We start from the raw sequence: 18295 nt of genomic DNA on the forward strand, positions 1-18295 counted from the left end.
ATTTGACAGAAATGCTGGGACATGTATGAAGAAAGTATTTCATTTTAGTACTATTTGATTGTTTAGTATGTCTTTATATCACTGCACGCATGTTATAGTGGGGAAAAATATTTTGTACGTGCTTTTGCCGACTCATCACTTGCTCTAGTTTCTAATTCCTTGTCAGACAATTGTTTTGATAAACCTAGAGCAAACTTTAAATGTGCAGTAGCAAATTAAATGTAGGTTGAAATTTACATGTAAAAATTCCTTTAAAATAATATCAATTAAATTAATAGGCAATTTTGCACACTACACACAAGTTTACTTTTAAACAATATATATAAACTGAAATATCTAGGCATACATAAAACATATGTTTTATTTAAACCTTTAAACAAACTTATACTCATAATTTGGTAACATTTTACTGAATACCACTATTTATAAGGCTTTATAAAACAAACATTAAACAACATATGTGAATGTTATTATGCACTGCAGTAAAGTTTTACCCATGTGTTTTAGAGAAGTAGAGAACTGTTTCTGTTTTTCTGTTTCCTGAATGAAACCCAGTTAGATCCTCAGCCTTATTCACACATAGATGTATTTAGGACTCATAAAAGGGGCCAAAGTGACATTTACCTCACAAACTTATTTCCTCCAATGAGAAACCAAATGTGGTTGGTTTATGTCCTTGTCTCTCCCATACTTGGCTTATCTGAAATGTTAAAAGCATAATCAGCAAAGTGATTTATCAGTCTTCTCATGCTTAAGTAGAGTTCAGTAACACTGAGATAAATAACTGATCAGCACAGTGATTTGTCAGTCTACTCATGCTTTAGTGGAGATCAGTACCAATGATTAATAACTGATTAATAACTGATTAGCACGGATATTTATTAGTCTTCTCGTGCTTTAGTAGAGTTCACTAACACTGAGATAAATAACTGATCCACACAGTGATTTTCACAAAGAGCATTTTTTTCTCAGACTGAGCCCCAGATTTCTGCCCTGTCTAAGACCTTCTGGTTCTACCTCTGAGATTGACTGTCATACAGATGAATTTGAGATGAATTGAAGATGAGTTGACACACATTTTATTAGACTGTCTAAGTGACTGAGCTTCCTGTCATAAAACCGAAACCCAGAAGCACCCTGAAAGCATGAGATCATAAGTGTTAGAGACGCTGCTTGAAGTCATTTGAAGACAAGCAGCGACAAGTTCTGTTTAAAGACTGAGTTCCACCTAGACAGGCATAAACAGTAGACAGTAAACACACTATGTTAGCCTGTCGCAAATATAGATAAATGAATGTTCTCATTGTAACATTGTGGGGAGGACTGTACCTCAAGCACCCCAAGTGGCCCGAAAATCCTCAGAGAATGATCAGTAGGCCATCAGTGGTTAATTGCCCTCAGTGACACATTGTTCTTTGTTTCTCACTGACTCTTGGAGAGTTTCCCCACTTGCTCTGAACATCACTGCCTCTGCCAACTGTGAGCATAGGGCAGCAAGCGGGAAGCAAGTCCAACTCCTCATCAATTTCCACCTGTGAAACGGCACGTATCTCTGGCCGGGCCTCACGGCCTCCCAGACTCCTCTGCCAGTGCCGTCACCACTGCCATGAGAGGGAGCATCGTCAGGGGGTGGGGGTATCAGCCTGAGCTATCAAGCATTGAGAACGCTTAATCAGCATTGGTCCAGTGGAAACATGGAAACAACGCAATCTTCCCATCTGACAGCCTCGGCCCACGTCGCCAATTTCACGCTAATTAAGCTTAGAGAAAGACTGGCTGTTCCCACTTCTTGCCATTGAACTGAGACTTTGCACTGCAGGCTCTGGAAATCAAGAGCCCCTGCAGGGTCCTGTTACTGGCCAGGAGGGCAGATACAAAGACCCAATCAACTACACAATCAGTGAGCCTAATTGGATCCTTCTCCAGCGACCAGAAGCCTGTAGGCCAACTATAAACCACGTAGCTCATTCTCTTTGATCTGAGGTTAGGAGGTCGAAGGATTGCATCAGACCAGACATGATGACAAACTACCTGTACTGCTACTGTACTTTTTGTACAGTGTAAGGAAATACCACAGCTGTTGGCCTTGATGCTTTATGTGTTTGTAGCTCATCAGAAAAAAAAAATTAAACAATAATATACTGAATAATTCATTCTCAGTATAAGTTAGCATATGACCCCTGGCTATACACATGGTAAATGCTTGATTAAGTTGAATTACTAGGGCCAAAAAGAAACATCATGTGTATAAAAAAAAAATGTAATTCATGCCATGATTACTATTGTAATGCACCATTGTCAGAATGTTTCCATAATAACATAAATAAACTTTAACTAGTTCAAAATGTTGCATCCAGGGTCTTCACTAAATTTAGACAGTATAAACATGTTCACAAGGGTCTTCGCTATTTTAATGTTGCAGGTGCAATCCTTTTGAAAATAGACTGTTTGCTCAGTGTAGGATAGCAATGAGCATCACAATGAGCCATAGAGAAACAGGAATTCTGCTCCATTTCATTTGTTGAGCATGCACCCTCCAGCATATTATATTTAAGTTTTTTGCTATAATGTAACAAATTAAAAATGGCTAACTCTAATTAATAGAGTCTCCCAAATATTTTTTTTTATTTTGTTTCAAGTAAAGAGAATAAACACAGTCTATTTACAGTAAATCTCTACTTGAATCTTCGACTTAAAATAGATTCATTGCACAAAATGTATATTATAATATAATATGTTTAATGGGCACAAAATTAGATTTTGTAATAATGTTTAAATTCTGCTCATTGTTTATTTGAAACAGCATACTGTTACTGCATAATGTACCAACACAGTGGCTTGAAAAAAATGTGAGCCCCATTTAAAGTCATTAAACAATGAGTGTTTAAAAAACTGATCACAGGGAAACAGAGTTACTGTAATATTGAGGTGAATTCTGTGGACAGTCTTACATATGAACACATTTGATCACCATGGTATGAAATTCATAATGGCATCACAGAAAGTGGAGTTTGTAGGGTGGATGGCGACACAAACAGAACCAGGTAGCATTTTATGCAAGAATGATTTCACAAGAAATTATGTTTAAATTCATACTTTACTTTACTACTCAACATAGTTTTCAGTAAGCAACAAATCTGAAAAGTAAGTAAAATCTTCATGTTTTGTGTACCAAACTACAAAGCCACATGACCACTACACAGTTTACCTGTCACCAGATGTGCAGTATGTGATGCAATTTATCATACAGAACATCTGTCTGCCTGGGATAAGCCATGGCTCTCCCACAGTTCATTCTGTGTTCTCTTTACATTACATTAGTTTCTGCAACAGGTTAGAACATATTTGCTGCTTGACTCAACCTAAAGAAATGTTTACACACAATGGCGCCATATAAGCTTATAGCTTATGGAAAAATCAATAAGTAATAACTCATTAAATGTATAAATATAAATACATGTGTGGTCTGTGTGTGGCTTAGCACTGTTTTCATTCCCATAAATAAATGTTAAATTAGTGTATATTTATTGCTATACAGTGTTTTTATGATTTGTGTTCATGCACATATATTAAAACAGATAGAAGGCAAAAATACTATACTGTATGTGTATATTAATCATACTGTCATTACAAACCTTAAAACAAGTATGTTTTTTAATTTGTTTCTCTTGCACAAAATCTCTATTTTTACTTTTTGACATGTGTGAATCTGACAAAAAAAATTGAGTGTAAATCAAAATTTCCACTTCCACTGAAAGTAAAAAGGGAATGTAGTTCTCCTGTATATTTTTGAGGATATGTTTCTATGCTTGACAGTAGTGATATGCACTATAAATTGCTTTGTTCAAAAAAAGTTTCTGGAACACACCTTTTTTAATAGTAGGCTTATATTTCTGCACCACACAAGTTGTAACAAACCTCTTTTTGTCTACATTCTCATTTTCATGTAAATTCACACAGGCAGACTCCATATTTAACTGTATGCATGGTGAAGAAGAAAAAGATGATCTTACTTCAGATTTGGCAGGAGACACTTGCTTGCAAAGGGAATAATACTGGCTAAGACAGACAGACATACAGCTGTTTGGCTTGACTCCCACTTATATAACATTCTTTGTGGATAACTGGAGGACCAAAACTATGGAGGACCAAAACTGCCAAAATAAAAAATAAATAAATAAAAGTAATATGGTGATTAAAACAATAAAAAATAATTATAATTAATATAAAAATAAATCTATACATAAAAATAAATATCTTAATAATTTGTTATTAATGGGTTTCTTTATTAACATAACAATTTTTCAATGTATTCATTTGTTTATTTATTTACATAGCTATTTATTTCTGCATTCATTTATTTACTGATTTATTTATTTCAGTTTTTCCTTGTCCTTATATGATAATGAAGGGGCGTGTTTTTCACGTACAGGCTTAGCAATCAAGCCCGGAGAGAGAGAAGCTGATATGAGTAAAACGTCCAGGAGCTGAAATGTCTGGGCGAAGTTGGGTATCGGACCTGCTCAGAGAGGCAGCTGCTCGCCTCGAAGAAATGTATGTATTATGATCTAAGTGATCTTTTTTTATTGAATAATCTTCCATGTTACCAAAGTAACGGCCAAGATCTAGGGTATCTGACATCGATCAACCAATAGTAATGCTAAGACACAGTGACATCATTACTGGACAGCCCCTTCATTATCATATAAGGACAAGAAAAAAACAGAAATAAATAAATCAGGAAATAAATAAATGCAGAAATAAATAAACCGGGAAATGAATGTAGAAATAAATAGTTATGTGAATGAATAAACAAATCAATTAAAAGAAAAATTAAAAAATGAACAAATCTATAAATAAAAATGTATTAGGAAATGTATTGTTATGTATGTGTATTTATTTTATATTAATTACAATTATCTTTTACTGATTTAATCACCATATTACTTTTATTGGGTGTTTTACATACGCTTTTATTTATTTATTTATTAATTATTTTAAAAGTTGGCAGGTTTGGTGCTCCATAAAACAGGAGATACAGTATGAGGAATAAACACCACACAGCTATAAGTCTATCTGAGAAGCAGAACAGAGTGCTAACTGTGAGAACTTTTACCTGTGAGTAGCTCATACACCAAAACAGCCCAAGTGGAAGGATGAACTGATAAATCTCTCTCTCTCTCATTCACACACACTCTGATCTTATATATGTAAGGTACAGTATAGTTAGTTCTGCATTGATATGGTAAAAGTTGTATCTGTATCTAGTGCTGGGTGTCCATTTCCTACATTTATTTCTGAGTTGATCATTTTGGTTTAAATGAGTGTAACCTGTAGAGTTTAATGGGTTTCTGAGTATATTTATATGTTTCTTAGATTGAGCTCTCTGATGTAGGTTTTAAGCAGCAGTATTACGTTTATTTTGCACTTAAAGCTGCTAGCTTGTGGACTGTTTCAGTTTTTGTGGACAGTTGAAATATTCAGTAACTGAATATTGTTTTGTATGATTTTTTTGGTGTTGAGCGTTATTACATAACACTAGGGTTGCAACGGTATGAGATTTTCACGGCATGATAACCGTCTCAGAAAATACCGCGGTATCACGGTTATCACGGTATCACAGTTTGTTACATATATTATTAAACTGACCCTTAAAGAAATTACAACAAAGGTTTTTTGTTCAATTAACTATTTATTGTAGAAACCTGGAACAATTATAAAGATAATGTCTCCTTAAAGAAAAATAAGCTGTACACCATCAGGTGAAGGAAACCGGGTTTTTCCACTACTCTTAAGGGCATTAAGAGTGTATGTAAAAAAAAAAAAAAAAAAAAAAAAAAAAAAAAATATATATATATATATATATATATATATATATATATATATATATACACACACATACACACACACACACACACACACACACATTACACACATTACATGTCCTCTAAGAAGTAAATATCTGTATTTAAAATATTCAGTACAATTATTTAAGTTTAAATTATTTAAATATTATTTAAACTATTTAATAAACTGAGCCTGGGTCAGTGTCTGATCAACAACTGTTGTAAACGTCCGTTTTACTGCCAAGTTGGTATATAACCAGATACTGCAGAAAGAGGGGATTTATTTCTGACATGATCCTCACAATAGAGATTTCTATTTTAATGCTTTCACACCGAGTCTGGTTTTAACATATGAAAAACAGGCACGTCAGAATTTAAAAATGAACGCATGTAAATGAATGGCGTCTTTCACATCCAGTCCGGCGAGCACCTTTACACGGACACGTGAATCCATCGTAGCACGCACTTCACGCCTGTACCTGCGTGCTCAAATTTCTCAGCGCTCTCAGCGCTTTTGCGGGCGCTTACCGCATGGGTTGTGCTCGACTACAAAGAGGTTTTATTTAGGTTCAGATTAAAATTATAAACTAAACACATACTTTGCGCTGCACGGCGGGGTGGTGTTCTCGGAGATGGGAGAACAGGTTTGACGTATGTCCACCTTTAGCTGTGACTTTACAGCCACATTGATTACAAATCGGATAACCATCCTCGGGTGCGTTCGGCGGGTCTCTGAAATAGTCCCACACTGCTGATTTTAGTTTAGCCTTTTTTTAGGCGGACGGAGATTTGTTTAGTCTGATGCACTTTCTGCTGTTCTCGCCGCTGTGTGCTGAGCAGCTGAAGCGGAGCAGAGTTGCGCATGCGCGGGTGAGTTTCTCCGCTGGCTTGCGTTTTACCGGTAATAAGCAAACACACACGGTATGATAACCGTGCATTTTGATACCATGGTATACCGTGAAACCGGTTACCGCTGCAACCCTACATAACACTTTTCTGAATCCTGCATCTCACAAATAAGTATGAAAAAAACTAAAACTGATACTTGAATTAATAAAAACTAGCAAACCCACTCTAAAAACTAATTAAAGCTAACTGAATTGGAGGAGAAAAGGTGAAAATAAAAGAAAATTAAACTATAATTTTTTTTAACAATTATAACCTTGCTCCACACCAGTGTTTATAAGTAAAGGAAGTTGAAGTTGGCAGCTACTGGACATAAACAGGTTTGGGTAAATCTAGACAATCTTACTCAAAGTTCTCACTGTAAATATGCCATATATTTCCTTAGCCTGTGCCTTTTTAGAGTCAGCATTCTGCCCATTATATAAGACAGATGAGCTGTTTTCCTGCCATATTTATGATAATTTGTTTAGTGTGTCTTCAAAATAGAGCTATGATTGGTCAGTTGGATTTTAACAAATCCGTACAGCACACAAAATCAAACAGGGTCCAATAATGTAATTTCATAGTCTGTCCATTTTTAACTCCAAGTGAGGAAAGCATAAATCGAACTTTCTGTGGCAAATCCTTAGGGCAGTAGTTATTTACAGTTATTAACTAATGTACACTGAAACAAATACACTTGAAAACCTGATATTTGATAGAAATGGTTGTTTATTATAACGTTGCATAGTTACTATTCACTTTTCTTTACCTGACTTAACGTAAAAAAAATACAGTACAGTTACTCATCAAACAAGTTAAATGAATAGAAAGTGGCATTGTGACAGATCTAATTGCATTATACAACGAGTCTGAGATGCTGCAGCTATAAAATATAAATAAGATTGTGAAGGAAAGACAGGTAAACATAGACTGAACAGGCAGATAGAAGCTATTTAATAATAACTTATATACTTAATAGAATCTGACATTTAACACATTGTAAACTCAATCTGTTCAATTCAAGTATGATTTTGAAAAACACCACAAAACACAGTAAAAAGCTTAATTACAGTGCTAAAATCTGAGGTCAAAAATACAAAACTTAATGCACTAAAAATAAATACAGAAACATAGAAATATTTCTACCTTTTATATACAACATTTGTACAAAAATGCTCTTTTAGTTAAAATATAATAAATATAATAAATATAGCAATAATAAATAAATAAATAAATAATAGTATTAGTTCCATCACAGTGGTGGGTAATCAGAGCTCAGAAGTCCTTTCTTTAAGTATTACTGTTGGGTTGACCTCTTTTTGACTTGAATGGGCTGTACTTGCGTTGATGGTGGTTGGTACTGAATCTTTTACATTGGGCACGTAAAAAGATGCAATGGGACACGGCCCCTTGACATTATTGCAGACCAGCTTCTGCAGTGAGGCAGTGTTTATAATATCAAATCCAACTTTGCCACCGAATGTGCTGGGCTTCCAGTACTCAGGGGAGCAAATGGGGTTTCCCATAAGGCCTTTCAGAGAGTATGGGGCACCCATCTCCACCATGGTTTCCCCGAAGATGGCGTTCTGTCTAGGTTTCTCCACTAGCAGACCGGTGTATAGCTCCACGGCGTCCACGTCTCCGTACAGCTCCTCCAGCTCTGCCGCCATCTCCTTCTCACCTGCAGCACAAAACAAGCTTTGTCAGTTCATTCATTCCACAGATACTGATAATCATCTTAAAATAGCCTTAGGGTAATTCCAAAACAGATGAACACTGTAGATACAGTGGAAATCACCTTATTGACACTGTCAAAGGGCCTGTTTAAACATTTATATCATTATTAGCAACATTATTAGCATTAGCAGGTAAATATTTCTTATAATTTCCCATGTCCTAACTCGAATGTGTGTCAGCAAATGCCAATGTACATTTGTCAACCTGGGGTGGAAATAAGTCTGAGGTAATTGCATCAATATGGAGCTTGACTCATCTCCTTTAAATCCACACATTTGAAGATGTAAGCTTTTCAATCTTTGTATAAAGTGTAGCTCAACATGTTAATACCCTGCTATGATAGAAAAGCCCTGTCTTCCTGTAGGCTGCAGGCTTGTCTGTGCGAGACTGTGCAGGACTGGAGGATTTGGGAAGCCTCCACTGTTTATACCGTGTTTGCCAGGCTGCTGTTAGAAACAGCCGCCTACAGAGTTTCAGTACACTGTGAGGCTGGGAGGCCCTGTCCACAATGTGGACCAATCCTTCTAATAGGTTTTAGTTATCTCTCGAGGCAAGGTAAATATTTTCTCTTGTATTTATACACATCTTAAGATGTGTGCAGTGTAATATGACCTAAATGAACATTTACCCTCGATTACTTTTAATGAAGGATAGACTGTTTTTTTCTTTGGCTGCTTAAGTTAATAATTAGGCTTTGTTTTTGATCTCTCCTTCATGTTGCTTTCTTTACTGCAGACTGAATGGAGCAGAGTCATGTGATTGTAGTTTTTAAAGGGGGCAGTACATAAACACACACTGTGAGGAAAATATTAACAGAATTAAAAAATATATATATTATGAAATTAAACTAAAAGCTTGAAAAATCAACAACCTAACCTCTGAAAACAAATGTCAGTTTCAAACTTCAAACAAAGTGAATTTACTTGTTACCTGTCATATCCTCAAAGGAGACATAGGGTTTCAAGTTGAAGCGCTTCCTGTAAGCGTTCAGTGACTGATATCGCATCTGTCTGCTGTTCTCTATAGACTTCATTGCCACCATCAACACTGCAGGAGCAACATTACGACCACCGGCCACCTACAGAACAGATATTTTAAGAATTAGGCTCACATAGGTGTAACAACAAAGCTTTAATGTTAACATTTGCATGTGCACTTGCATAAAACATTACTTTAACTGATCAGTGTAAAATGTTGTAAAATATTAGGGGAAAAATCCATGATAGATTCTAAACAATAACACTACAGATGAAAACAGGGCTCACCCTTCCTGCTATCTGCTTGGTAAACGATTCCACCAGGTTATTGACCCCATAGTTTGTCAAAATGGAGGTGTTGAAGATGAACTGCTTGAAGCTGAAAACCTCGTCCTGGATGTGAAAGTCATCAGGCATGAGTGGGTGCCAGTGGTAGAGAGTGTTAAACTCAGAGGAGATCCGGTTCTGGTACTGAAAACGCTCTTTGAAGAGGAGCTCTGGATCAAATTTGAGCTTGAAGTGGTAGCCGCTCAAGTGCTGCACATAATCTTCAATCACAATCTTAATGGTCTCACCTGCAGGAAGGAAACACAAGATAGCTGAAGGAATGGTTACGTGGAATTGTTTCCTGGTGAAACCTGAGAGAATTGGTTCCATGTACAGGTATGCATGTGTGTGAGTGTGTGTGTGTGTGAATGTTTTCAGCATTAAAATGTGGGAAAAGATGAAAATACGATGATAACAAGCAATGTTTGCAGAAAGGTAAATAAAAGTAAAAAAAAAAAAAAGAACAGTCTGGAGCCGAGTTTAAGTTTAACTTCATGAGTTGAGTTATCCTCCATGAATACTTGCATTAAAACAAGTTCAAACATTACTAAACAGACAATCTTAATAAAAGGCTCATGTCAAGGGCACTTGGCTAATCTTATATACATGTCATAATTATTTACTCTTTTTTATTATTATTATTATTATTAAAATAGCCACAATCTCTGTTCTGGTTGACAATAAATCTATAACACCTTATTTACAAAGTAGCCCAGACCGAAACACTACTTTTGCTCTCAACATGAAGGTCAAAACTTTCACCAGACATGTACCTTTATAATGTTATCTTTTAATAGGAATTACTGGCATTGTTTAAATGTTATGAGAATTTAAAATATGACTTTACTATATGTAAGTGAACATGTATGACATTGAGCCTTTAATGCACAAGTAGGTCTTGTTTCTCTTACCTATGAGGATCAGCCTTGAAGTCTGGAAGAGTCGCTCATCATCCCAGTCCGGATGCTCCTGTTTAAGAATGTCGCAGACGCGGTTGTGTTCCCGAAGCCAAATTGTCGCATACATCATGAGGCCTGGGACCAAGCCGAAGGCTTCATGGCCCACAGCAAAGCGGTGAGACTCAGGCACGTGAGGAGGATAGTGCATGTCCACCTGAACATCACTGACAGTAGGTGGGTATACCTCACCATCCAGAATCTAAAATAGTACAGGAATACTTTTCAATTTCAAATAATAAAATGATAATACCAAAGCTTCAGTACCTTTTTTACATAACTACATGACTGGATAGTTATTCTATCTACTCTAGGTTGGATTGATCAAAACATATATATTAAGGGACCCAAAGTTGAGCATAGTAATATTCAGTCTTTTCTGAAATATCTTGCTCAGGTACAGCTTGACTGTCTCTCTTTTGGCTGGCTTTTGAAATGCATGTAATCCGATTGTTATAGTGTTGTACTCATAACCCATAAAAATCTAAACCTAAATCAATCTAGCTACCCAGGAAGTATACATATGTGATTAAAAATAGAAGGTTATTACTACACTTAAATTGGTTACAGTAATGAAAAAGAGATCATGCTACTGGTTTCCAAATGACTTTTAGTATTAGTCAGAGTTTACTCTGGGCTGCAGTATCTTGCTATAAAAGGAAGAATGATGAACTTAAGATACAGCAGTTGAATCTAACAAAAAAAGGAAGTTCAATTATTCAGTTAGAACATGTATCACATGGTCTTTGAGAGACAATGACTTTAAGTAACCTACCTGAAATTTTAGCTTCCCATCTTTAAAGAGTCGGAGCTTGTGCTGGCGTTCCAGTTCTTCTCCATAAATGTGACTCAGATCAACCTGGTGAAAGCAAAGAAAGACTATTTAAATCCCGTGAAGGAAATGCTTGATCATGCTTTTCATTGTGAAAGTTGAGAGCTTAAGGAAAAGCACTGTTTGTCTCATCAAATACCACTCAGTCAAATCACACAAATTAGCCATCAGATCCTGTTATCCAAATTGACTAGAAATGTATGCAAACACACATCAAGGAACCTACAAGATATTTGATGAGAGGCCCAGAAATTTAAACATCTCTAGAAGCTTTCACACTCACTCCATGGCCCTTTGCTCTGGTGAAGGCTGGACCTTTCTTCATGTCGGTTTTGAAGAACTGGTGTGAAAAGTGCTGGGCGAAAAAGGCAAACATGAGGCTTGTTCGCTGCGGGTCAGGGATGAACTTTCTTCTCAGCAGAAGCTTTTCTGCAACTATCTTTACATCTGGTAGCTCTTTTTTACCTGTGAAATAAAGTGTAAATACAATGAGCTAAATAAACAATCTGGAATCCAAAGCACGCTACTGGCAAGCTTATTTTCCACTATGAAGCACTAAACTTCTTCTGACATGCTCAGGTATGTGGGCTGGCTGGTTGGACATGCAGGATCGTGCTGTACGCAGCCCTGAAGGCTGGTGATGTAATGTACGTGTGACCTTTTTGGTAAGGTCGTAGAAATGCTAAAGAACAGGTTTGTAGAGGAAGTGAACGGGACTCACCTGCGACACCCATCGGCGTTGGACAATCCTGAGGAACAGGGGGTAAGGTCCGTGTGAAGTAGGACAGGTTGGAATAGGCCTCCCAGCTCTTGTAGCCATAGTCGGAATTGAATGTTGGAGGGCTGTCAATCAGATGGGAACGTGCTGATTCAGGAAAGAAGACAAAAGGTTGAGTTAGGTGCTAAGCAGTTTAGACTAACCTTCAGAGTGTAGTTTTTTTAGAAGACATGTTAAATGCTTGCTGTACTTACATGTCAGAACATAACGCATGATGGCATCCCGCATAAATGAAATATTGTTAATGATGTTCCATAGGCCTTTGAAGTGTGTGAGGATGTAGTGCACTGTGTTCGGCAATGGTTTTAGGGACACTTTGATCCAGGTGAGGAGCTCAGCTGTAGGATGAAACACATGTAAAGGACTGCCCTGAGAATATACTAATTTGGTTGATCATTAATATAAAGTAGGTTGCACTTACGTGTTGTGCAGTTTTGCCCATAGTATCCAGTGCGTGTGCAGTCACATTCATAAGCATCAGTGCCAAGTTCTGTACACACACCTCGATTCTGGCATGGCTGGGAGCAACAGGGGTTGGCTGAATTAAAAATGGAAATACAGGTTATTTAGGGTTTCGTGGTAGTTTTTTTCTTTACAATGAATTCAAAATAGGAATACAGGTTTCAGTGTGCCATGTGGGATGTGTTGAGAAACGTTCTACATTAGAATATTAGAACAAAATTGAATACATAGAAAATAAACTCTCATATAACATTTCCCAGCCATCCAGAGCAGCATAGTTAGACAGAGATTCAGTACATCAGTGTAAAGCTACACTGTGAAACATTCAGAAGGACCTCTACTGTCTATATGAAGCTGATAAAGACTGTGTGAAATTACTCACCTCCTTCGCAAGCCAAGCACCCCAGATAGAGACACAGCAGGAGCGACGCGGTTCTGTGCATTCCAGCGTCTCAAGGTGCGCCTTTTCCCGTCGGCTGTAGGGAGTGAATGAACCGGGCACGAACGAGGAGCGCTTTTATACTCTCTCTCTCACTCTCTCTCTCTCTCTCTCTAAGAGTGACGCAGACGCAGTCCTATGAAAGGATTCCCTGATTCTCAGAGCCGCCTGTTCCTCTACACTCTAATACCTGAGCTTCCGAAAAAAAAAAACAGCAGGTAGAGAGTGAGCCGAGATATTCCTCAGGTCCTGAAGCGCCTGTGGAGCTACACTGTCTATTAGTAAAGGGAAATTATGCTAATTAGACAAAACAGCTCATGCCTTAGTCTGAAATACAGTGTGAGAAAAACCGAAACAGCGGAGTAAAATTAGCCCTTTAAAAGGGGAATTAGAGACCGATGTGTACTTAAATGCACTTCCCGTCGAAGCAAACTTGGTATACAGTCCTAAAATAAAGTGTTTTTGTTCAGTTAACATGGTGAGAACTACATTTTTAACGCTAAAAGTGCTTATTTCACAGTGACAAAAATGCTGTATTTTATCTCAAGATTTACCATTTATCACGTTTTAATTTAATCTGATTTTTAAATACCGTTGTTCTTTTTACACGGTTCACAGTTCATGACGAATTGACCAGTGGAAAGGGTCCAAATTTAACCACATTAGAAATAATCTATTTAAAGTGCGTATGAAAGTAAACTAAATGGGCATTTTAATTTAAATTAAATTTTAATGAAACAATATTTTTACATTTACAGAAATACGTGTTATTATATATTTTTTTTATATGGGAACTTTAGAATATTATCACATTACCTTCGATTAAAATGTAGGAGCTTTTTATTTAAATAAAATTAGATTATTGGAGGTATGTATCTTGTTTTTTTCAGACAGGCTTTATATTCTCCAGCGTCTTATTCGTTCCGACAGCAACGAAGTTACGGTTTGATCCAGAGCTAAATAAATAATTTCATATTTGCTCTTCCACACACAATCTTTTACTGGTTCCCTCAAATAAGGCTCCACACAATTCTGAACAAGGGACGGAACTATTTAATAATGATATTATAGTGGCTATTCATTTTTAATTTACCATCCATTCAGTAAAAGTTAAGAATAAGACTTTTAGTACATTATTACACTATATTATACAATGTGTGGTCTACTTCATATCACACTGAAAAATTAAACTCACAGCCGTATACTGTGTTTCTGAGGTCCAGTACTAGGAAACTGATCGACATATGTCTAGAGTAAATGGACTGACAGCCAAAAACCATTATATTTGAGTGCTTTACCTCCTTCTGCGGAACCTACAGCGAGCCGGTAATAACCGCTGTAGTTATTATCGTACATTTACAGAGCATAACTCTTTCAGTGGCAGGGTCCTTGTCCCCTTATTCAGTGATTTGTTGGCTGTTTGTAAAGATTGGGCCTATAGGGCGAAACGTTTACCCAGTAAGATTAATTTGCTGTGGACTTTTCGGTGGCCACACGACAATAAGCTCGGCAAATGTAAATTAAATAAACTGACGAAATAAAACAATACAATATTTAATAAATAATCAGATTTATTTTATTTTGCTTTGAGATTACTGTGATTAATGCTGTCGCGGTAGCAGATTTACACCAGAGGAAAAAAATATTTTGCATCGCAAAAAAGGGGTATTTATTGTTTCCACAAATGTGAATGATGTACAGCAAATGAAAGAAAAAAGAAAAATAATAATTTAAAGAAATGTTTCTGTGGGATGAAAGTTTATTCTAAAGCCCAAAGCCTATGATGCATAGTTTATTGTATATTTATTTTGAGACAATGACATCGTTAAATATAGTGTTTTAATAGCCTGGCTGGCATTTTTGTAAAAAAATAAAAACACAAATGCAGGACGCACCGGACGTGGTGACGCTGTGGGACTGGTGTTTTTCCCAGCCCGTTTTCAGACGCGCGTGTGGCCCGGTAGCCAATCCCGACCTCGGAGGGCGGGGCTTTCCGGAAAACAGGTGTGGAGTTAAGTAACGGGCCGCTGTGTGGAGTTCAGGACGGCGCGTGAGCGCCCCCTAGTGGAAGAAATTATACAGGACCAGTGCTCTTCTCTGCCCGTTCCACTCTCCACATCCTACCCTACTCTCATTCTCTCAGCGCAACTCGTGAGTGAGACTTGGGGCTCTGGCACTCATAAGCGACATTTGCTATAACTTTTTGTAAAAGTTTATATTTTGCATTGTGGAGGAAGGCGAGGCATCGCCAGGTTGTTTTGTTGGACCATTAACTTCTGCTACCCTCCCAGACTGCTTAGACCACGGTTCACACACACACACACACACACACACACACACAAACGCACGCACGCGCGAGTCTGTCACTTCTGGAAAGAAGAAAATCGTTTTTTCCAGACGTCGTCCTCTGGGTTTTTGATTAAGATCAGGGGCGTGTTGTTAACACTAAGGTCCTGCTACCACCTCCTCCCCTTCCTCAAATAATGGTGACTTTAAACCAAGCAGAAATGCGATGTTTCTTGACTTCCCAGACCTGAGTTCGCCTGCAGCCCCATCTCCGGGTGAGTAACCAGACTACTAGTTTCTAGTTGGGGGGAAGCTAGCTGTAACTCTGGTGCTCCGTGGAGGTCTGTAGATCTGTACAAGTCGTTCACGTCGTTTAAAAAGCAGACAGAGCTTCGCTGTTTCTGCTCTTTCTGTTCATTTGGGAGAGGGCACATGGCTGTAACACATGGAAATTAGCTCCATCATCTCACTCTCCCTGCAAAGTTCGTTTTTTGTTGTTGTAAAATGACTATCCTTCGCCTTCCTGAAAGCAGGGCATGATCTGACACATCTGTAACTGAATTGGTGGACTTTTCAAAAGTATTTAAATTATTTATCGCTGTAGTAGAAATTAGTCTTAAAGCATAGCTATACTACAGTAGGCCTGTGAGAAAAATAGCGATTCAGTGTAAGCTGAATGTCCATCCATCCATCTTTTCTTAGCTTATGAAACAGGTGGAGCCTGGAACCAGACGCTGTGCTGTTTTCCCCCACCTGTTTTCGCAGTAGTTCTTGCTGTAATTCAGTGTTTCTCAATTCTGGTCCTGGAGCTTCACTTCCCTGCACACTTTAGTGACTTCCCTGCTTTAACACGCCCACTTTAACTCAGTGTTGGGCTGATAATACATGAGCTGGTTAACTGGACCAGGTGTGTTGGGAGTAGGGAAACACTATAAACAGGCTCTAGCTATGAAGATAACAGGGCAGGAGAGACTGCAGATACTGCCAGCCAATCCCCGCTCAGGGGGCAGGGCTTACCGCAATACGGGTACGTAAAAAATAGCCTCAGTAAAGTTTGGCTCAGTCTCTCCGGCGTTACGTGACCTGAAGCACCGTGCACAGCCTGCTCATGTTCTCGTACAGGAAAAAGCTGGCTTGTTTGAACAGAACCGCTGTGACCGCTCTGAGGTCAGCACAACAAAGTGGTTTACCGGACTCTGAAGTACTTGAATCATTTTTTAAACTGATGGCAAAGTGAAACCACCACAATAAAGAAAGTATTCATTCAGCGGTGATAAGTTCATTCAGCCCTGCAGGTGCTCTTTCAGTAGACAGTGTTCCTACCACCATTATTAGTAGTCGAGTAGTCAGTGTACAACTTGATTAGCAGAATAAATGTACTGTTTTCTGAAAATAACGTAAAAATAACACACTGCCATTAATGTCTAAATAGCTCACAGCACAAGTGAGTACACCTCACAGTGAACTCGTCCAAACACCTCCAAGGAGATGAAATTAAAGGCAATGCATTGGCAGTGTATGGGGCATCCTCAAGCAGAAGGTGGAGGAGTGAAAAGAGATTTAATAGTGATGTGTCTGTCGCAAATAATCCGGCTGTAAGACACGGTGTATTGAAGTTAATGATGGGAGCTGGCTCCTGATTGTAAACTGACATTTTCTTCTTCCCCTCTTTAAACCGCATGTGATTGCTCAAGATGTGTGGTGTCTTTTGTGAGCCTTCACTGAGTGGGAGAAGAGGAGTTACAAACACACACAGCATAGCGAGCTTACAACAAGAGGTAGGGGAGACATACAAAATAACTAAAAGTTTACTTTTTTGTCTAATTTAGAGAGGTCATTGTTTTTGTATTTTATAATTTATTTTTGTGGCACTCCATGTTACGTATATAAGCCATATAAGAAACATTTGATATAATGTATCTTTGTACATTAGTAATTTATTTTACACATAATTTGATCATTAATTAATTTAAACAGCAATAATATCTGAAAAAAAAACCGCTCTTTTTAGTGTCTAGTGTCTAACATCCACCAGCTCTGTGATATAATCATGGAGGAGTGGAAGAGGGTACCAGGAGCATCCTGTGCATCTCCGGCGGTGATAGGGAGTTTCATAACCCAAAATAATTAATGTAGTGCTTGGTAATAATAGTGGTCACACAAAATGTATGTGTTCATTCAATACTGTAGGTGTTTATTCAGCACTGTATGTGTCCATTCAGCAGTGTAGGTGTTTATTTAACAGTATATGTGTACATTCAGCATTTTATGTGTTCATTCAGCACTGTATGCGTTTATTTAGCAGTGTATGTGTACATTCAGCACTATGGGTGTTTATTTAGCAGCGTATGTGTACATTCAGCACTATGGGTGTTTATTTAGCATTTTATGTGTACATTCAGCACTATGGGTGTTTATTTAGCAGCGTATGTGTACATTCAGCACTTTATGTTGTTATTCAACACTGTAGGTATTTATTTAGCAGTATATGTGTGCATTCAGCATTTTATGTTGTTATTCAGCACTGTAGGTGTTCATTCAGCCCAATATGTGTACACTCAGCACTTTATGTTGTCATTCAGCACTGTAGGTATTTATTTAGCAGTATATGTGTGCATTCAGCATTTTATGTTGTTATTCAGCACTGTAGGTGTTCATTCAGCCCAATATGTGTACACTCAGCACTTTATGTTGTCATTTAGCAGTGTATGCGTTTATTTAGCAGTGTATGTGTACATTTAGCACTATAGGTGTTTATTTAGCAGTG

At 37.6% G+C, this 18295-nt stretch overlaps 2 protein-coding genes across 3 annotated transcripts in view; one reads left to right on the plus strand and one right to left on the minus strand.

Moving 5' to 3' along the window:
- Window positions 1–7445: 7445 nt before the first annotated feature.
- ptgs2b (prostaglandin-endoperoxide synthase 2b) lies at window positions 7446–13316 on the minus strand. Its single transcript, XM_007245417.4, has 10 exons — window positions 13186–13316; window positions 12763–12879; window positions 12536–12679; window positions 12285–12428; window positions 11847–12028; window positions 11507–11590; window positions 10687–10933; window positions 9737–10023; window positions 9402–9549; window positions 7446–8415 (listed from the first exon to the last, which is right to left on the minus strand). The coding sequence occupies exons 1-10, from the start codon at window positions 13244–13246 to the stop codon at window positions 8003–8005; spliced, it is 1827 nt and encodes a 608-aa protein (XP_007245479.2). The 5' UTR covers window positions 13247–13316; the 3' UTR covers window positions 7446–8002.
- A 2031-nt stretch (window positions 13317–15347) lies between these two features.
- pla2g4ab (phospholipase A2, group IVAb (cytosolic, calcium-dependent)) overlaps window positions 15348–18295 on the plus strand; it is a 32900-nt gene continuing 29952 nt past the window's right edge. The window contains exons 1-2 of one of the 2 annotated variants that reach the window (XM_007245416.4): window positions 15348–15803; window positions 17223–17306. The gene's annotated coding sequence lies outside the window, so the exon portion shown is untranslated. The remainder of the gene's footprint in view (window positions 15804–17222; window positions 17307–18295) is intronic. The other variant, XM_015604817.3, reaches the window with a different exon arrangement.

The sequence above is a fragment of the Astyanax mexicanus genome, chromosome 1, assembly GCF_023375975.1.
Source record: "Astyanax mexicanus isolate ESR-SI-001 chromosome 1, AstMex3_surface, whole genome shotgun sequence".
In the NCBI taxonomy this organism is placed as follows: domain Eukaryota; kingdom Metazoa; phylum Chordata; class Actinopteri; order Characiformes; family Acestrorhamphidae; genus Astyanax; species Astyanax mexicanus.